Source organism: Mugil cephalus, chromosome 11, assembly GCF_022458985.1.
Source record: "Mugil cephalus isolate CIBA_MC_2020 chromosome 11, CIBA_Mcephalus_1.1, whole genome shotgun sequence".
Lineage (NCBI taxonomy): Eukaryota > Metazoa > Chordata > Actinopteri > Mugiliformes > Mugilidae > Mugil > Mugil cephalus.
Window position 1 is genome coordinate 7256976 of NC_061780.1, and position 21854 is coordinate 7278829.

General features: G+C 39.5%; 2 protein-coding genes across 4 annotated transcripts; both read right to left on the reverse strand.

The window, feature by feature from the left end:
- Positions 1 to 16: 16 nt before the first annotated feature.
- cd4-1 (CD4-1 molecule) lies at positions 17 to 16155 on the reverse strand. Of its 2 annotated transcripts, none has more exons than XM_047599455.1 (11): positions 16078 to 16155; positions 7023 to 7139; positions 3649 to 3724; positions 3375 to 3533; positions 3122 to 3271; positions 2628 to 2852; positions 2161 to 2532; positions 931 to 1179; positions 683 to 783; positions 538 to 575; positions 17 to 383 (listed from the first exon to the last, which is right to left on the reverse strand). In XM_047599455.1, the coding sequence occupies exons 3-11, from the start codon at positions 3722 to 3724 to the stop codon at positions 359 to 361; spliced, it is 1395 nt and encodes a 464-aa protein (XP_047455411.1). In that variant the 5' UTR covers positions 7023 to 7139; positions 16078 to 16155; the 3' UTR covers positions 17 to 358. The 2 variants fall into 2 exon arrangements, with proteins under 2 accessions (XP_047455411.1, XP_047455412.1); XM_047599456.1 differs by lacking the exon at positions 16078 to 16155 and adding an exon at positions 12895 to 12977.
- A 1791-nt stretch (positions 16156 to 17946) lies between these two features.
- Positions 17947 to 21788, reverse strand: cd4-2.2 (CD4-2 molecule, tandem duplicate 2). Of its 2 annotated transcripts, XM_047598730.1 has the most exons (9): positions 21538 to 21788; positions 20841 to 20893; positions 20557 to 20598; positions 20147 to 20305; positions 19935 to 20072; positions 19176 to 19409; positions 18848 to 19068; positions 18687 to 18754; positions 17947 to 18520 (listed from the first exon to the last, which is right to left on the reverse strand). In XM_047598730.1, the coding sequence occupies exons 3-9, from the start codon at positions 20582 to 20584 to the stop codon at positions 18439 to 18441; spliced, it is 930 nt and encodes a 309-aa protein (XP_047454686.1). In that variant the 5' UTR covers positions 20585 to 20598; positions 20841 to 20893; positions 21538 to 21788; the 3' UTR covers positions 17947 to 18438. The 2 variants fall into 2 exon arrangements, with proteins under 2 accessions (XP_047454686.1, XP_047454685.1); XM_047598729.1 differs by lacking the exon at positions 20841 to 20893 and having other exon boundaries at positions 21538 to 21787.
- Positions 21789 to 21854: the final 66 nt, after the last annotated feature.

The window sequence follows — 21854 nt, forward strand, 5'->3', positions numbered from 1 at the left end:
GCAACTCTATAATTGAAGAATTATATAAGATCATAAAAATATACACAAACAAAACATTAGTTTAAACCACTGGTGTGGAGAAAAATGAGGATAAAATAACATGAAGGAAATAAAGTTACTGATTATGTTACAAATCTAAAATCCAAACTGGCTGATATGTACAACAATAAAATACACTTCCTGTGATGAGACTTCCTCATCTGTCCATTCAACAATGACTATACATGCTCTTAATCTTTTAGTCTCTCACATAACCCAGCTCACAGAGGTGCAGCGCTTGATAGATTGAATCCATTTTACTGGGAGGGAATTTTCCTCAGGTTGCCGTGCCGTCTTCAAAATGTCTTTCTGGGAGATATTATGTTTTGTAAAATCCTTTGGGGCTGAAAAACAAAACCAAAGGTTTCTGTTTGACTTGTGGAAAGAGACACAGGCGTTATCAATGTATCTTCAAAAAAAAGACCTTCTACTGATTTCAGTAACGCTGAGTGCGTGAGCGTAAACATTTCATCAGTTCAGGAAATGGTTAGTACGTACTTTTTGCACTGGCAGTACCTGGGGCGTCTCTGCTTCCGCTAATGTGAAACCACAAACAGAGAGAGAGGGAGATAACTCTTAGTACCAATCTCACACTCAAATGGGATCAAACAGAAAGGAATGAGAGCAGTTTAAATGTGTCTACTTGTCTGCGTCGATTGAGGATGACAGCCAGGGCGATGAGGAGGAGTAGGATGACGGCAGCGCTGCATATGAGCACTAACATCCACGCGCTCAGTTTGGGCTCTGCACACAACAGACACAGAGAGTCATCAAACAGTATACAGTACAGAGTAGACATCATGTAAAACTGAGGTTCTGCCGTAAAACGTTGTGACCACAAGGTCATGCCCCTGTGATGTTTCCTGCACATTTCTCACTTCCGCCACTCACCGATCTTCAGCGTTATCACGGCAGATGTCAGGGTTACGTTGTCCCGCCACAGCTCACACTTCCACTTTCCGCTATGTCCCGTCCCCACTTGGAGGGTGAGAAGGCCAAGGTGATGGTCGGGTATCGGCAAGGGCGATTTTTCAGGCGGGAACCATTTCAGCTGCATGTCAGTGGGCAGCGGTTCACCAGTGGTGCAGGAGAGGTTGACCTGCTGGCCAGAGATGAACTCGGTTCCTTGGGAGGAGATGACTGGAGACAGAGCCAAACAAAGATATTGAAGTGATACATGTGAAATGCTTCACAAACGTTGTCATCTTCCACTGCATTTACTATTGTATAAGAACTGTATATTACTACGATAATATTCAGTAATGATTTATGAATATAACAGTAGATAACAATATTGATTTGAAACAAAAAATGCAGTTTTAATAATCCACAAGAAGAAAGCATAATTAAAAAGTAATGCAGCATAGTGGTACAGCACTGGTCAGTTTCAATATAGAGAGACAAGTATAGTAAATGCATCGGCTGCTGCTTTGATTGTTAATTAATCATCCGTGTTGTTTCTGAAAGCAAAACTGCTCCATCTGGCATCAACCTTGAAATGTGGATTTTTACTTAATCTTACATGACAATAAATGCCAAATCCTTCATTTATTTTTGAATAAACTTCATTTGCTTTCATTATGGGCATACCTGTCGACAACCTGAGGCTGTTTGCCGTCGCATGTTCAAATGCGTTTCTGAGCGTCACAAGGCTCTTGTCAAGCAATTTGTCTTTAATTAATCCATCGGAGCTATGGATATTCCTTTTCTTTCTCTGGCTACAGTCCAGTTCAGATAAAAATGGGAAATCTTATTTTTGCACAATAAATCCTCTAAAGAGTCTAATTAAGATTCATTGTGTTATTACATTCCTCTGGTGAAAGAAAAAGCTCATTATACTCAATTACAACAAGTGGAGCTAGACAACTGAGTTAGCCACTGAATTAGAAACATGCCACACTGGGGACACTTAGGAATAAACTCTGCAGCAGAGAGATGAAAACACTGGCACCGTACAACGGAGCAGAAGCATAGAGGTAGAAAAGAAAACAACAACTCTAACTGGTTGTGAATGACAATTAGGAAGAGGCAAAAAAAAAAAAAATACATAAAAAAGACGACAAAAATAACAAAAGAAGAAGCACAATAAAGTGCACATGAGTCAAATTAGTTTCAACTTACTTTGCAATACCTTGACTTCTACAGTGCGACTTAGAACTCCGTCATCTTTAAATTTCATTAAGCACGTGTACATTCCTTCGTCTTCTGCATTCCCCCGGTTTCTGGACAAAGACAGATTTCCTTTTTCAAGACCTGGTACAGGCATCAGTCTTCTGTTTTGTTTTTTTGTCCACTTCATGTCCTTCAGGGAGACATTGTAGAGCTCCTGGGGAGAAATATGGCTCGAGGAGGATTTAGGGGAGAAGAGCCACTGAACTTCTTCGATGCCCCGTTGTTTGATTTGGTCCCAGGAGATGTGGGAAGGAAAGGAGCACGGGACGGTGAGAGAGACGTTTGGAGATGTATACAGACGTGATGGCACAGGGGAGAGGTCTAGAATGGAATAAATGATGAATAATGGAAATGTTATACTCAACACATGAGTGCTATTTACTTTTCTAAACAAATGCACAGACACATCAACTCACCCAGAACTGTAACAGAAACAGAACCCTTTTGATTTTTGTCTTCATTTACAACACAGGACCACTGGCCATTGTCATTGGTTGTGACTTTTAGTTTGAGTTCCCTGTCAAAACGTTTGTCTCCCGTAGGAGTGAGCCAGTGCACTTTTTGCCCCTGAGAAATATCCAGGTTGCAGGCCAGAGTCAGAAGCTCTCCAGTTAGCCGAGGTGACGCTGGAGTCATACTCACTAGAACAGAAATTGAGCAGCATGAATAAAACAGGCTGAGAGGCGGCAAACACAAACACTGGTGAAAAATGTCAACCCTATAGTGACACAACAACCTTGTGTTTTAGCTTGGCTACCATACTGTACAAGTTTGTTGCTTGTATAAATTAAAACAAAACAAAACAAAAAAAAACATGCACTAGTTGCTTGCACTATAGCTTATAATAAATGAAAACACATCATGATAATAAAATGACTGCACTGATCGTGTTTGTTGTTTTGACTCTTACCGTTATATTTGATTACTTTATACTCGAACGTGGAGACATGACTAATACCTGATTTTACATCACAGATAAAAGTCCCAAAGAAGTTCTGTTGGAAATCTTTGATGGTCAGTGATTTATCAGACACGGTCAACCTGTTCTTCCACTGTTCAACTGCAAAGAGAGGACTGACTGAATTATTATCATTATCCAAAGGACATTCACAGATGACTTCATCAGCTGGTAAGAGAACAAATCATATATCAAATATACTGACCTGTTGTAATGCTCTGCCTTCCATAAGGGTTGATTGAGGCAAGTTCAGAGCTACCAACGCTATTAAAGTACCAGTTCACATAATGTTTGGAGGAATCGATGGCCGTGTTGCGAAGGATAACCGTATCTCCCACCTGAGCATATTCCACCTCCACAGCTCCTACAAGAGAGCACAGGACACAATGTGCTGAAGTTAAAACCAAACCGTTGCATCCCTCAAATAAAAAACAACAACAAAAAAAACAAATAAAGGATCTGCAATTAGTGCATCTTACCAGTCGCTGATATAAGCACAGCAATAAAACCCACGGTGAACTGAATTAAGTTGTTCATCCTCATGACGTCAGACATCTATAGAAGAAAAAAAGAAAAAAATCTAAATACATATTACATGGTGTTGAATTAAAATAGCACTATTACAGAACCTGAATGTGCAAGGATAGGGTATTTTACAAGGTGGAAAAATGTGGTCAGAAATATAGATTTTGTCGTAAGGCAAAGAGATACTGAACCGTAAAATACAATTAAAATCTGCCTGTAAATTCCACACCATGTTGATGTACATTTCACTGCGTAGGTGCATGTGCGGTGGAAAGCAAATGAGCCAAGTACAGAGCCCTGTTGAACACCGCCAGCAGTCCCGTGTCATTTAAGAAATATGATAATCAATTTCTGTGGTGCAACAATTCTGATGAACCAGTTACTCTCTCTACAATAGACTATGTTTACTCAAAACTTAAAACTAATTATAAAAGTATAAATTATAGATTTCCAGTTTAATATGTTCACCTATTATGCAGGAAATACACTATAAGAACCAAAATCTAAATTAATCTTAAACATCATAGGTTCACAGAGGACTAACATGAGCTCTTTAACTGGATTGCAGTAGATTGTATAAGTGTAGCTAGTAAACAGGAAATTGTACGTACAGAGAATTTCAAGTTAAACATGACAATACTCAATATGAACACTTTCTTTGCTGACAGTTTTAGAAAAGTAGCTCATTGAAAAGCATTGTTTCGGTGAATTCAAGTTGTTCAGACGTCCTTACTTTAGAGCTATAATTTTCTATGTGCATCATATTTCAGTTCAAAGTGAAATCATTCAGCAGGAAGCGATGGGGGGGTTTGTGGTGGTCTCAGATTTAGAGAGATTTGAGAAGATAAAAGACAAAGGGTTCACAGAGGCGAGAGTAGGCGGCCTGTGGTGGGCTTTGGATGAAAAGAAGCAGGCAAATGGCGGAGGGAAGAGACACAGAGCGTACGCTGGGGTTGTGGTGGGACTTGATTTAGTTAAGGTGCAGATTCTTATCCCGACTATCCCCTCTTCTCCTCCCCCTCTGCCTCTCACGCCCCCTCTCTTCCTCCCCTGTTCCACGAAAGACGGATCTCTCCACGCTTTAAACGAGAAAAAAAAAGAGACCACAGCACGAGCAGCACACCTAGACTGTGGTTTAAGGTAGATGTTTCTTCCTTATCTTTGCTACTCCCCTCTTTGCTTCAACACAATAACATGAGCACAAAAGGGCTTTTTTTTCAATTAAAGAAAAAGAATAAGAACTTCAAGAGAAAAGGATCATTTTCTCTTTCTTCTGTCATCAAGACAGAAGAAAGAGAATAATTTGATGTATTACTGCGTACTAATTGAAGGATTTTATTTTTTAATCACACACTGCTTGGATTTCTTGTTATTATGCCACACCCCAGTCATGGCGGCAGACTCTTGTTGTTGTTTATAATAATTTGACCTTGAAAAGATAACGGTTATTTCTTAATTAAATCCTTAACAATCATAATCAATCAACAATAAATGCAACGTTTTTCAGCTATTTCACTGAAGGTTTTGTATATTCTTTGTGAATTAAAGCTAAAACATCAGGGTCCTGAGTCGCATTTGAGCAAACTCGAGAAAACAAAATCTGAGAATTTGAGAAGTTTCTTCAGTATTTTTGATCAAATTAAATCTAATAGGAAAAATAATGCAGGATGACTTGGGTTGTTTTGCATCAGGATTAAATGCATTACACTGTATAAATAGGAGAAGAAACGCGACGATAAGCGCTGGCGGTCTTTTGGGGTATTTGCTCAGGCTTTAACTAAAATAAGAAAAACTAATGATTGCACATGAGCTAATAAAAGAAAAATATGCTTCACTCTATAAAAATGTCAAAGTCAAACTTTAGGACCAAGAGCGCAATGTTCATCATAGTTTGGGTCCTCCTCACCTTTGTCGCATGTCACTCATATGAATTGTCTAAAGATGCATAAAATAAAAATATGTCATTATAGCCCGACGCATAAATGTCTCAGGATAGATATCTACCTGAACTGAAGTCACAAGCTGCTCTTTATTTTATTATACATTTACGAACACAAAATTCATCACATGGCTTTAAAAAGTTTACATCTGTCTGAGGCCTCACACGCTACAGAAAGAAACCCATCATTAGCGCTGACAGGCGCTCAGTCAGTTACCTACAGTAAATATTAAAATCTGAGGAAAAATCTCTCTCTGGCTTATGCATGTTTCCAATATATAAATGTAAGGTTGAGGACATGTGAATGTGTTATTTCACCTTTCACATGGGATTTGATAGAAAATAAATAAGCCTGCATTATTTATTACAACTGAAATAAAAAAAAAGGGCAGACCCAAGTCAGAGTGAAACCTTTGAATAACAGATACTCAGAGCACCTGTATGAGCCAGAAACCAAAGATGACTGTAGTCAGGAGGGACCATCAAAATGAAATGCACCAGAGGTGGAGGGGGAGGGGACGGGAGGATGAAGGTCAAAAAAAGAAAAAAAACAGCAGAGAGGTGAAGGAGGGGAAGTGAATGAGCAAAAGAAAAAGGGAAACAAACAGAAGACAGCGTAACAGATAAACTTTACCTGTAGTATGTTTAGTTTCTATTATATTATTAAAATCTTTCTCTCTTTTCGGACACATTAACTCAATTTGACATAGACTTCTGTCTTTAATTTAAGTTGTCATTAAATTACGCACACAGTTTACAATTGGAGCAGAAATCAACTTGAAAAATAAACAGATTATATTTAATGAATATATATTGCTGATGGTCTTATGGTATTTGAAAGTTCACACAACATTACAGCCGTAACGCATACGTACTCTTTATAGAGTATAGTTAATTCACAAATTTGTACAAAACTCTTTGTAAATTTTATGCACGGCGGTTGTCCATGTTATGTTATACCGTTCAGCTGCCCTGATATTAAGTGATGATTAATTTGAAAAAAAAACATGAGGTTAGAATGAAGAAATATAATATATACGATGTACCCAAATATACACAACGTTAAAGCGTTATATGTTTGACGTCAGTCTTTACTTTTTTGATCTCATCCAGCTTTTTCTTACAGTTTTTGTAAGAACGCCATCGTGTAATTTATTCACACAACTCTACACGTCTCACAGCTGTTATTACATAAATATATGAAACTCAACATGACAGTGTGGCCTCTCGGGGGCCCGCTGAGGCCCTGCAGGTTTTCGACTCAAAATGACTTTTGATATGTAGATGTGCAGCTGCTTCTTCTTTAATACAAACACTTGCTACAGTTATTATATTTCTGAAGTACGACTATGTTGACGCTAAAATTTGATCAAATGACAGCATACTTACAACCTCTGGTGACTGTCCCTCTGTGCTCAGTTATGTGGAGACAGGCGGAAATGTCTTGTATTTATCAAACGAGCCGTCTTTTTGAGTGCCGTTGCACCTCCCTCAGCACCGATTGGTCTGGAAAAAGACGCACAGATGTCGATCAAACCCAGAATCAGAACAGTGACCTTTGATTGGTCGTCACAAACGAGGAGGACGAGCTCCTTTCACTAAACTTTTCTGTAACATCTTGAACTCTTCGGGGCTAAATGTCATTAAGGGCCGAAATACTGTGTTTTAATGAAGATGCAATAAAAACAAGGGAGAAATGATGTCAGTGTTTAATCAGCAAATTAACATGCCATTTTAATTCTCAGTGTTTTTACTTTTTAGTCCATCTAATAGATACAATAACAAATAAAAATCTTAATCTTAATGGGCTAAAATTGTTGTCTGCGCTGCTGCCTGAAAATTATAGAAGGTCTCACTGGACTCATTATCTATCTCTGGCATGTTCTAAATAGCACATGGGTGGCTTACGGCCCAATTTATTATAATTTTCCCTCGGTCCTATAATTGCAGTGATTTAGATACATAATTAGCGTGTCTGAATTCAAGCAATAACTGCTGGAAGAGCTCTAACAAATGATGGATGCAAATTTAAAATGCAACGTTCGCTAAAAGGAAACGGCCAAAGTGCTGAATGAAATGAGAGAAAATATATAATCTGGTGTGTGTTTGTCACCGCACAGAAAGATGGGAACATGTGTTGATTAAAACGTTAAAATAAAAGACCTAAAGTCAACTATGCATCCACTCGTCACGTCTATAAAATCACCCTCACACTTCTTCACATCAGTCTCTGTGCATGTCGTTACGCGTCGCTCATGAAAAATGTCTTCGTATCGTTACATTATCATTATGTTTCAGTGTTTATTCGAGAAAGGGAACAAATGATGGCGCTCAACTGTCTATAATCTATAGTCAAGTTCATAATTTTGAAGCTCACAACAAGATTAATGGAAGTAAATGGTGCACAAAGTCTGTCATTTGTCTGACAAACAAAGAGACTGCTTGACATGTCATAATGTAAAAATACTTAAAACACAAATAATTTAGAAAGAAAAATATACACAATATTTTCTTCTTTAATTCTTCGCGTTCAAAGTAAACTTTAAAGTCACTGTTAATCCAGTATACAATGCGTACGTGCTCCTCACATCGCGCTGTTTACGCTACAGCATTGGACTAAACGTTCAAATCCAAGACACGCTTATCTGGCTTCACAAAAAGGAAAATTCTCGACCATTTTATTAATTAAATTTGCTCGTAATTAGGGATGTAAATCTTTGGCAGTAAAATTTTATCAAGTGGAAATTTAATCAAGGGCTCGTTAAACCCGGCAAAAGGTCCGTTTGGCGGATTTTAGCAAACGTCCATGGACAAGAATTAACATTTCCACGCGCAAGTTAGAAACAGTTTCAACGATCTAATTTGATTCTTGTTTCTATTTGTGGTCACCGACAGACCAGTTTTAATTGTGTAGTACGGCAAAAACAAACTGTTCAGTGTAAAGTTTGTCAGGTTTCAAGTTTCATGTTGCCGTGCCCGATGTTCGTCCATGAATAAAAACAAAGAAATGTTTTCCTTACCCAGAGTCACCACCTCTGATACCAAGGAGTAACTGTTTACATTTAAACAGATATTTTGTGCAATAAAGTTAAGCTTCATAGTCGAGTTAAGTTTGTGGGCTTTCAGTGTCGTTAACTCATTTCTCTTTTTGTGGAGGGGTTTCGCTGAGGTGAAGATAACCAGTGGTCAGTCACATCGTGTAGACTTCAGATCAAACGGTTTCTTTCTTTACTTATTGAATACAGGCCTCACGCGGTTCACATGTTGTACACCTGTGGAGGAGCAAAACATCTGCTTTTTTCTTATCTCAGCACTTAAACTGCTGTAGTCAGGTCAGCAATTAGCAACAATATGTCATATGTGGATGTCTGCTTGTCTCCAACAGCTTCTTGTTGTTCTCAAAGAGATACACACAGCTGTACTGTTGCTGCTACAGCGTGGTCTTACAGGTGTGCGCCGACGTGGTAAATTCACAGGGGTTAGATGCTGAGAGGGTAAATCCTTCAATAATACTTTGCATTGCTACTGAACTAATCAACAAACAAAATTTGAGAGTTTCCGAAAAGGGAAAGAAATGTAAATGAAACCAGAACAGCACCCACAGTCGACATGAGTTTAACTGTGCAGACGTGAGTGGGTCCGCATTAAAGATAAAGTATTGCACTGACACCGACTTAAAGTCAGTCTGAGTTTACTTTTTCCCGTAGCGTTTTGACAAGGGAGCTTGTACACTGCACAACAAAATAAAAATTCATGAGGTAAAGGGCTGATCTGTCTAAGAAAGCCTCGCCCCATGCTAACTAATGACAGCTAGCACGAGATCAGTTAAGGGACCTGTGCTGTAGAAATGCAGTGCCGAGGTGGTTTAGCGACGCGAACCACAACAAGGACAAAACAAACATCTCGCACACGTCTCATGTATATCTCTGAGGTTTCTTTGCCTTCTCTCTGTACTGCCATCATGAAGGGTTCACACCTGCTTCTGTTCCCTCTGAGCTCGAAATGAAACGGGCCTTTTGTTTGCTCTGACAGCAAATCTTTCAAATTATGGCTGCCACACCGAAGCATTTACTTCTGGGCCCTGTGCCGACTCGGTGTCTCCTTAAAGGACGCCCGGACTCAAATTTGCTGCGAAGGTTCAATCAGACACTCTGTTCTCTTTTCTTTCCTCTGTGGATGCAGGTCTGTTTTCGTGAATTGCGATTTTGATGGAAAACACCTGAAAGTGAGGACTCCCTCATTAGTCACACACTCAACGAAGGCGTGCATACCACACTGTGTCATTACTGAAAGAGAAAAAGACACCGTGTGGGCCACAAGTAAGAAAGAAGAATGATTCACTTTTTTCATATACATCTCTTGCTTCCCCGTCCTCCCTTCTCTCCTACAGAGGGTTTCCCTCGACATAAATTTTTCTGTCCCCGAACTCTTTAGTATTCGATAAACTTATCAGGTTGGCGTTTCGGTGTGTGATTCAAGCAGGAAGTCTAAACACTGCAGGCTGTCCACGGCTTTGCGGAGAGGGGGAGGTGCCGAGGAGCGTTCTGGTGTCTGTGAGCCTTCTGATATTTCGCAAATAAAGAAAATGTCAGTGGAAATGAGGTTGAGAATCAGAAGCAAGTGACATTCTGAGCCAGTGACTGAAAACATCTTGTCTCTTGAGGGGAACTTCATTCAAGCTTCTCTGAAACCTCAGACTTGTGAAACAGTAGATCAAGACAGAGAAGTTTACTGTCTCTCCCACTCATCACTCCATCATCTGTACAAAAGTTATTTTCTGCTGCACTGTTTGTAGGCTGTTGGGTAATCACTTCATCTGAATGGAAATTCGCTTCTACGCGCTGGTTCGTGTCAGTGTATCTGAAGGGTCGTGTCACAGGAGACAGATCGTCTTTGCTCATGGCTCCTGAGAAAAGCAGTTTCATATACAGTATGTGAGCAGAGTGGTTCTGAGTTCAGAAAAACTAGGCAGGAGATGAGCAGGTGCGCTGCTACAATAAAATAATGATTAGGTTGAAGCTGATGAGGCGATGACGTTGGTTCACCATGGAAAAACTGGTGTACGCTGCCACAGCGCCTACATATGTGTACGCAACATTCGTGTAACTCAAGTTACTATATTCCTGTAACCAGTCAGTGCAACCAGACGTTTATCTTACTGTGTAAAAACAGACAGCGACAGCACAGTGGAAACAAAAACAAAAAACAGCTGTCAGCTTTAGACTATCTATTTAAATAATAAAAAACAAGAAAAACTTTCCAGCATTTCCAATTACTGCAGTGAATTCAGTTTTCAGTGTCAGTAAATGATTCTTCGGCCTTGTTTGTAAAAACATGATCCTTTACGATCAGGACATTATCATGGAAATGTTTGTGCAACATTCAAACATGGACTACATTTGCATCTCTTCTTCACCTTGACTGAACAAGTAGATGAAAGTGCACAACTAGCTGGGCTGCAAAGAAAAAGGGAAAAGCTCTGCCACATTACTACACTCGGTAAAGATTAAAGCCTGGTCAACAATGTTCGGCTTTGCTTTGCTCCTTCAGTCGGAGATGTTGCCGAGTAGCTCGGATTCAAAGATTTGTGTGCACTAGACCAGCGTTTGTGTTTGTTCAGTTATAAGTTGCTTTTGTCACCATTCATATGAACGACAAATTCTGGGAATGGTGGCTTTCTAGTCCTTTTAGTCCCAAATTCCCCCTTTCGGGTCTGCTCAGCGACAAACCACTGTCATAGAAACAGAAAGATGGAAGAACAACTGTCTGACTTTGCTGAAATAAACGTTTTTTAGAAAGTTCTACAGAAAGGGAACTAGTGATTTTGTCCCCGCGTTTGTCACAGTTACAGTGAACAAAAACTGTTTTTCACAGCACATACAAAGTGTGAACGCTGCTGATGTTGAACCAGAACTTTTTAATGATGTTTAAAAAAAATAAATAAATAAATAAAAAATCAGAGGTGACATTATCTGAGAACATTACCTTCATTTTAAAAAATCACCACCTGTATGTAATGACGCTAAAAGCCAGTGTGACAGAATTCAAATTTCAAAGTTAAAAATAAAATCCTTGAAACAAGAGTCTAGCAGTTTGGCACTTATTTTCGCAATATTTTCACACTCACACTGTTCGCAAAAACATCCAGATGTGTAAAGTTATGGAGCCGTCTTTTTACTATAGGGTTCAGGTGCAGGCTCCAGCTAAGACACTCCAGACTGTGTGAATCCTCGTCATGCTGAAAGGTGAACGTTCTCTTGTTTTAAAGCTTTCTAGAAAATGGCAGAAGGTTCTGTCCCAAGACTGATTCTACTTGAGGTATTCACGATTCCCTGCTCCCTCGCTTAAGCCACATTTGTGTTTATCTTTTTTGATTAAATGTGTCACAGTGGTTTTCAACACTGACATTACAAAAGCTGGGATTTTTAAACGTACTAAAGTTTTTCTATGCTTTGTCTTGGTTCATGTGGTGGGTGTTCACACATTATTTTACACACACTGTAGTTGGATGTGAGCTGTCGAGGAAGGCTTGAAAAACAAATCAAATATTCTTGCATCAGAAGCGTATTTCATGCCACGAGAACAATGGGGAAAACTACCAGACTCGCAAACAGACAACAAAGACACTCGCAGCACATTCAATTTCACAGCTTAATGTCGGGCGCCTGACACGCACAGGTGCACACATCCACCGGCATCTACCTCACGCTGCCTCAAAACAATTTAACCATTATGTTTCATTTCCTACCAAGAACACATCCACTCATTTAGCATTGAAGCTGCGAGGCTAAGACACCAGAGGGGAGCATCATTCGAGCGGCGTCTTGTTACAAATGAAAAGACCGCCGCAGCAATCACTCCACAGCCCGGTCTCCGTGTTCCACAGTCACAATCTACAATCTGCTCGAGAACTGACTACTGGACAGGACCTGGAGCCTACACATGAGGCCAGTTTACTGGATGAGGAAAACACCTAATACATGATCATCGCCACTTGACCGATTGATTGTGGAAAGACGCTTGTTTTAAATGTATTCAGCCTAACAACAGCGACCAAGTTTGCACCTGCACTTGAAGCACAGCTGACTGTTCAGAGCAAACTGCTGCTTTGCTGATTTCTGCACCCTTTTTGAAGCCAAGCCTGCGTTTTGCTACATTACAAGTTTTGCATCTGCTGATTCCAGATGTGGTTTTTACTCCCGCTAGTGTTCACTGAAAACAACAAGAAAGTAAACAAGTGTTAGGGATCAAATTTACCGACCTGAAACTGATGCCTGGCGTTCTGATGTTTTGGAACTGATGGAATGACAACCCGAGATGGAAATACAAGAGGGAGGGATACACACACACACACACACACACACTGGCTCAGAAATTTCAGTTTCACTTTGAATGATTACATGTGTGTGTGTGTGTGTGTGTGTGTGTGTGTGTGTGTGTGTGTTCATTTGTGTTAGAGATTGAAAAAGAGAACTGAGTAATGCAGGTCGTTATGAAGCCATGAAAAGGGAATCCTACTGTCTCATAGGAAAACACCCCCAGTTCACAGACATTATATTTTCATAACATGATAAGGGAAACACAGCTTGGTAATCGCCTACAGAGCAGAAAGAATACACATTAAGCTGCTGTATGTTCACGTTGGCAGAAATAGTGCTGCTGCTTTTAAACTCATGCTTTGCAGTGAGGCAGCGCAAACGGACTTGGACTTTGTTCTGACTGTATTTGGATTTCCTGCGAGTTTTAAATAAACGACAACAGAGTTTAAAATGCTGTATTTCAGTTTTGTGGGTGTTAACAGACGAGCAGAGGAGGAATCGTCTGAGCTCAATTCCCAAATCTTTTGGAATAATGTTCCTAAACATTAGGAGAAGACAATAGTCTTCATGGCTAAACATGCGAGCGCTGCTGCCCAAGTCCATCATCCAATCTCCGTCCCACCGAGCCAAAACAATACCCATGAACTGGCAAGACAACAACATCTGGTAGAGCTTTATCAAGGGAACGAGGGCCTTCAAACATCTGTGGGGCACAAGCTTTAGCCGTACATTAAAAACACATTTTGGAAATGCTCTTCATTAAAAAAAAAAAAAAAAAAAAAGCATGGTTCCTGTTTCAAATTAAATGCAGAGAGAGTCTGTTATTTTAATTTCAATCCTTCTATTTCAAATACAGTTAGTTGAGAGGTCGCGCTAGCACCACCGTGTTTACATGTTGCTACGTATGAACCCTACAGTCTACATTTAATTTCACAAAGTTTTTCTAAAGAAACTGGAACACTTTAAAATATGCACACAAAACAAAAGAATAATATCACCAAGGCATCATTAAGTATTTGAGCTGCTCAGGGTTAAGACAGGACTTGGTAGTGAACGTAGCACAAATGAATCTTTTACTCTACAAGGCCATCAACCTCTACATCAGTGTTATGGTATGTGCTTCTGCGCCCATTTTAAGTTATTTTAGCTCTAATTTTACCATGCTCTATATTTTTGGTGCCTGCTGTAAATACAATATAATTTGAGTCAATTAATTTGAGTAAAACTATTCAGAGATACCAAAGTTTATCTCATCTCTCAAATTCCAAAATATCCATGGACCGTATTATTACCCGTCATCGTATCAGTTCTTACCACGGCTTATGACTTCAGTGTTATGCATTTTATTTTACACTATCTGACAAATCAGAGACACAAGGCTGCGTTCAGCAAATATATTTTACACATGTGTTCATCACTGACCTGTTTTGATGGCCAGCATGGTGTCATGGCTCTGCTACAGCCATGGTTCAAGCACTTCACTGTCACATTATCACGTGTGACCTTCGAGCAGACCACAGTGACCGTTAATGTACCACCTGTGCTTTTCCTGCATCGACAAGTCAAAATCTGTTCAATGAAAAAGACTGATTAACTAATTTCCGAATTCCTGGCAGTTTAAAGCAGACCAGGCAAACTCAAGAAAGTTTCAGCCAAGCGTGGCATCTAAATTAAGCTTCAGATTTTCTTCCTGATCCCTCAGTGTCAGGTTGTATAAAGGCTGCTATGTTTTCTGTCAGAGTGAATGAAAAACTATTGTATTTAATTAAACACGGTTCATAGCTCAAGCGGTTGGTTTAATATTACCTTTGACCCACCTTGCGTTTTCTCTATATTTTTTTAGGCATTATTCACTCTGGAAGCTGCTCTAAGTTGTTCAACGGATAATGAGCGACACCACGAATCTTTAAAAAGTTGTAGGCCTCATTTTAACTGTCGAGTCGCTGAGTAAAAATAAATAAATAAATAAAAATGTTGTCTGGAATGGAAGACAAAATGCATAAATGAACAAAGCTGTCACACTCAACTCGGGTCAATCTAAAAACTCACAAAAACAAGAGCCAGTATGTAACAAATTTCAATAATGACTGTGCTGCTCAGAGAAACACGTCATGTTCTTCAATTTACTTTGGCAAGTTGTAAACACTGTCCTCCACAGTTCCACAAAGAAGGACTTAATCTGTCAATAACAATTATTTTTAAGTGCTTCTGAACAGCGGAGAATTAGTTTGAATGGCTTTTAAACACTTCTGCTATTTATTACAGTAATCAGGTTTCTCGTTTGGCGCTCTGACGCTACAAGGCTTTATATCTCTTCGCTAACTCTAACGGCATATAGACTCAAAACCTCCACTCCTCTGGTTTTAATGCTTTTGAATAACCAGAAAATGTGCAGTTAGTTTGTGTGCTGCTTGCGTAAGATTAACGTAGCTTCCACACCCTCCAAATGAGACGATTGCAAAACCAGTTCCATGTGTCTGTTGCCATTGCATAAGTTTTGGCCTTTAAACATTAAGAGACTTCAGAACAGAAAACAGTATTTCTGATGTGACATTTAGAAATCCTCCTTAAGGTTGTCATTAGGATAAGAGATATATGAGTTTAAAAGAAGGCCCACAGAGGGTCAAATCTACACATCATGACCGGCACGTTGGAGAATTATTGAGAATTATTTGAGTCTGGAGACAGCACATGAAATCAATTGCAATAAATCGGTGTTTCAGTTTTTGATCCACTTCATGTCTATACAACGAAGGCTGGCTACGAACGAATGAAGTAGTATTTGAGATCACTCCTGTCAGCCAAGACGAGACAGACGAGATTAGATCAACGTCCGCAGGAATCAATGAGTATGGAGGCTAAAATAAAAGATGTTAAAATGTGGCATCTCAGTGGGGACCAGATTTAAATCTTGCCCCAAAGTGCCCCTTTAGTTCTGTCTTTGAGAGTGGATCTCACGCAGCGTCTGTGACATTTGCCAGTATTTGTAGCAGTAATCCGTGCCTTGATGTATCGTTACCCTGACGTACGTACCTTTACTCTTCAAAAACAAATAAATAAAATTAAATCACCTTCTTATGGTAAAGAATACTAAATATACATACGGATTATTTAGAAGTACTCACATGTGATGTTCTCAGTACAGCGATGATTTCAGCTTTGACATTTGGTAGGCTGTGTGCACTGCAGGTGTCTCGTTCATACACACTCACACAAACACAGGAAGTCAGACATCACTATGATCCCATCCTCTCTGGTATGAACTAAATGGATTAAAAGAGAGATTACAGACAAACTCAAGCCCGACACAAGAACCATGTAGACGTTTTATGAGGCACACGTAGTTTACAAAAGAGGACCATTTCTATAAACTAAATACATAACGTGTGAATATGTAGCCAACCAGTGTGGATATCGGGGGTCTTGTGTTATAATGAGAAACAGGTGTTTTAATGCGTGTCACGTCGCACTGGTGTCGACACCTGCACTGTACTGCACCAGTTATGGGGAATCGAGGTCTTTGGAACCAATGCAGGCACAGTTTAAAGCACAGTATGGCATAAGAGTACATGTAATGCTTGGTATTATGTTGAATCAGCTCCTGAAAGTCTTAAACATCCTTTTCACATCAGTGAGGCGTAGCATTATGACCACCTTCCTAGTATTGTGTAACTCTCCCATGTGTCTCCGACAACCAATGGACATGGGTCTTCTGAGGGTGTCCTGTGGTGTCTGGTAACTGAATGGGGGTCCTATGGGTCCTATGGGTTGAGGGGAGGGGCCTCTGTTGATCATCCCACGGATGCTTGGTCTGTTTGAGATCTAGAAAATGTGATCTGAATCTGAATTTGTATATTGTCAAAGGAAAACTGTGTTTAAATGCAGAGCTTAATCAAGCTATGCTCGAAATTTGACTTTGTGACTACAGCCTTTGTCCCAGTTTACATGCAACGGAGAAAATCAAATGACTGACAGGAACATGTCCTCCTCCTCCACACTAGGTGGCGATATGTGTCTTTTCAGCAGGTTAATATGGCCCCTTTTCTGGTTGACCTATTACGTCATATAATAAACAAGAGTCATTCATGCAGCAGACCGGTGTAGGTACTAGATCTGCTCCAACCCTTCTGGATGATGTCACGACTTTGGGATGTTAACATTGTGTCTTATAATTGGTCGGACAACAGGAAGAAGCAGAAGTGGAAGAGAAGTTAGCCGTTAGCGGTTGTTATTGAGGCAGAGCAACTTATCAGTTTTGTTTTGTCCTTTTATTCTTTGGATACATTGATAAAAGCTGTATTTTTATATATTCATTTTCAGGATAAAACTTTGCGCCTACTATACAAATAAATGGACTGAATTCAAATTATTTTGACATTTTATTACTTTATGTTTTATGAATAATGTGCTGTCATCATATTATTGTTTTATTTTGTGCAGAATTAAAAATTATGAAGGAAAACTTTATCGAGCTATCTCTTCCAAACATATTGTGAAAAATAAATTAGACTCATGTTGTCCAACCACGAACCGATCTCGCAGTCCGCAGCCGAACAAACAGGCGAGCAGATCTGGTACCTACATGGGCATTTCAAACATCAACCAGATGGATAATAGCGCAGCTTTTTAAATCTCTGTCTAATGTGTGTGCTACGTAAGATGTATGCTATCCCTCAGATAGTTCATCATGTGTTGTCCGGTTTAAAGTCCAATTGAACGTATACATGCCAGAGAAAATCGATTTCCAATCGCATTATCTAGGTGTCTTAATCGGATAAGGAAAAGTCTGATTTTAGTCGGAGTAACGTGTTTACGTGCACTTAAGTTGTCCAGTTAAAGTCGGATTAAGGCAATAATTTCCACATGCATCTAAACTTCTCCTGTCATAATGTTCTGGCTGATCAGTGTATTACTATTTACACTTTTTCCCACTAAAAGGAAGCTTCTCCTACATGTCCCGCTTTGTTATAGGAAAAGAGGACAGATATGTCACATTTTGTGGTTGAGTATATTTTATTGCCTGGCCATAACAAAAAGACAAAAAAAATAATAAAAAAAAAAGCTTCATGTCATACTTCAACATTTTCATTTTTCATGAAGGCAAAGATGCCAAAAACGCAGCATGTTTTATCAAGAAAAGCATTTGTCTTTGAATTTATACTTGACAATAACATTCTCCTGCATAAATGTGAAAATTAAAATACGTGCAAGAGGATCTAAGCATAACAAGTAACGCAGGAAAAGTTCTGTTTCGAGGAAAACAGAGAAAACAAATAAGTCAAGTTCTTTGGTTGTGCTTTGTGGAAAAAAGCTCAGCCCACATTTGATCTCTGCATTCATAAAGAGCATTCGAAGGCCCATTTACATTCATGCCATATTCAAGATGGAGTTATCTTTCACTTGCTCTCTCTTTCTCTTCATCTCCATCTATTTCATTCTTTGTTTTTTCCTCCATCTCTCTTTTCTTGGTTCTGCCTTTCATGTCACTACACTAGCAGGGGTTTCAGAGGGAGGGCTGATGGCTTCTCTCTGCGGCGTCCTTTCTGCGGTTTCGCTGCAGCTGTTGAGCTGTGATAAAGAGAGTAAAGAGGAGAAGTTTTCACACTAATTACAACACAATAATGAAGTACTTGGTAAAAGCCGCAGTGAAAGTGAAGGTCAAACAGTCATTCCTATAAAATGAGATTATGAGAAGTGATCTTTTATTTATTAGATATGAGTTCAGAACATTTACCGGTCACACTTGCAGTAATTCTTGGATCTCATTTGATGTTGGGCATTCTTCATCATCTGAAATCTCCTCTGTGTGAAGAGTAAAATCACTTTAAAAAAAAAAAAGAAGAAAAAAAAATTGCTCCAGCAACAATCATTTATTGTCATATCCTCTTCGCTCACCTTCCTTCGTTTGATCGTCCTGCACGTCTTAATGACAAAAATGATGAGGAGAATCACAAGCAGGCCGCCGATACCGATTGAGAGCCACACCCACCACTTGAGCCCCAGCAGCTGGAAGTCACCGCTGGGCTTTTGGCCAGAGTTGCCTGGCTTAGCACAGTGGTCGCAGGGGATCTTGGTGGAGCTTTTGGAATTAGATGTTGTCGTTGGAGTAGTAGGCTCTGAAAGGAATAAAACAAAACAAACATTTTGATTTTGCTTTAGGCCACATAGGCATTTTTACTTTGGGAAAAAACAACATATGTATATGTTAATAGTATCATCCTACCTCGTACACCGATGGTAATACTCTCAGTGAATGTCTTGCGCTCCCAGGTGAACACACACTTCCAGCTCCCTGCATCTGAGGAGGCTATAGGGTTGAGTTCTTTGTTTGACCCTGTGTGTTTACGTCCATCTGGGCTCTCCAATTGAACATCCTTGCCTTTGTCCTGAGGGTATACCTGACAGCTGAGCGTAGCCTTGGCTCCCAGCCAGAGTTCAGCAGAGGGAGTGACTGAGACTGACACAGAGAATGATAAGGGACGGGGTGAGTACGCAGTGAGAGTCACAGAGACAGGCCAAGCTGCACAAATGACTTAATCTAAACGATGAGGAGCATGACAGGAGGAGTAAGATGATTCCTTAAATTGATGGAATGGAACATCTGTATTTTAGGGAATTGAAACACTTTAACCCTTAGAGGAAGAGCTTGATTTAGTGAGTTTTGCAATGTTTGAAATATAAAATATAGCCCTAACCGTGTCTGCTACAACATTTGAGCAAAAGGCTGAAGGCTGGAAAATAATGGAGGTTTATCTACTTGACTGACAGGAGTCTGTTTTTGAATGTTTTTAAAAACAGTTCTCCAACTTTATGAGAGTTCAATAATGAATTACTGGAACAATTAAAAAAAACTACAGATATACAATCCTGGGTATAATGAAAGAGAAATTTAAACGTCCTAATGTGGTGAACCACTCCCTGCATTTCACTCAGTGCCAACAGTTATGAGTAAATAAATGTTGTTCTTTGACGTGCTTCTCACCTGACACCACAAGAAGTGTGTGATGTTGCGAAGAACCATCTACCTCGCACATGAACTCTCCTGCGTCTGTTTTCTGTACTCTTGAGATTTCCAGGTTGGTGTTTAATGTCTTCGACCTTTCTGTGATGTCGATTGAGCCTAAAGCAGAGAACACGCATGAGAAAGTAATATAACGTAATAATAATGGCTCGTAACCCTGTTATAGTGAGTACCTTTGCGAGGGCGACCACTCTTATCAACGCTTACAATCTTGTTATCATTGTAAAACCATGTCAGACTTCTGGTGTACGAGTTGAGCCCACACTTCAGCAAGACTTTCTCCCCAACCTTTGAGTGGAACACTTCACCTTGAGCAGAGAGTGCACCCAGCACTGAGGAGAGAGGACCACACTTCATTCAGTATCATGCAGTATTTACAGTTGGATTTCACAAACTTACATTCACCAGATATTTTTATTTTTTTTCTGGTTCATGCAAAGTAAAAGGACAAGTTCCTGTAATCAGCTTCTAGCTGAACTGTTTGTGGATCAGTAACTATCTATAACAACACGATTTTACCAGATAGATTAAAAAGGCCACGTTAACCAGGGATTTTAAAGGTCTTCTGGCAACATTTACTCACCAAACAAAAAACACACGATCGTCTTCATTTTGAATGTTGGATCTGAGGAGTAAAAATAACACGCAGGTGTAAGTTTTTATTAAGACAAAACCATGAGGAGCAAAACCAAAATTAAAACGCTCGTGGTGCAAAAGTGAGGGCTTCATTTCGGCTTTTACGCACGGCTTCTGTTTGAGAGACATGTGATCCCTAACCACGGGCTTCCTCCCTTCCCTTCCTCGTTCTCGTATGAATTTCTATAAAACTCATTGCGTAGACTTAAAAAACAAAACAAAAAACAAAACCTGAAGAGTTGTTGCTCTGTTTATGAACGTGACAAATAATTGTTGCAAAGATGCTTCCGGTAGAGAAGCAGAGAGACAAGAGAGACACTGTTAATAAAAAGCAAGTTGTCAAACCAGGGAAATATAATATAAATAAGGAATCATATAAAAAAAGGAAAATCTTTATCTTAATCTAACTCCTTTTAATAGTTTACGACATTGAAATTGCTAGGAATTCATTTCAGAAAGCTCACGCACTGACAGTGACTACATTTCAAAGCCAAATTAGCTGTTTTTACTTTCACTCCCTTGGATCCAAACAACTACATTCTGATGATCAGGATAAGTACAGGATCAAATTTGTTCTCAAGTGTCATTTGACAAATTATTACTGTAATGCACATCCAGTGACTCAAAAGTAGCTTTAAAATGTCATCGGGAAGCATTTTGGCTCTCAAACCCAGATATACCCCCCGATACGCACTAAAGGCTCAGAAACATGGCTAAACACATTTTCCTGCTGCACATTTAACTTCTGAAGTTTATCATTTCTGAAGAACACGGTAATGGAAATATAAAAGACAATTGCAGCGTTATGCTTTTTTTTTTTTTTAGCGTACAATGTAAACGTTCCAAATAAAAATGGTGCATCCGTGTGACGTGCCAAATTAATTAGATTAAACAAAACTAAACTTGATCATATAGTTTGAGGTCTTACCTTGTATTTTAAACTGTCAAAGTCTCTTATAAAGGGCCAAAACTTTTCCTCGTCCTCTCTCTGCCTCACTTCATCGAAAAAACAAAAGCGCAAGGATGCAAAAACGGTAGAAGGCGGAAGACATCTGTAGACAAACCTGCACCTTGGAAAGTTGTAGGCCAATGCAGCTCTTTGTGGGTTTGCTGTTTATGCCGCCAATCTAGGCCTGCTTTTATGTTCTCACATGAAGCTGAAGAAAGCTCTGGCTTAAATGAGACAACTGTGAAAGTAGATGAACTATGATGCCCTTGTCCACAGATTAATTTCATCATGTGATC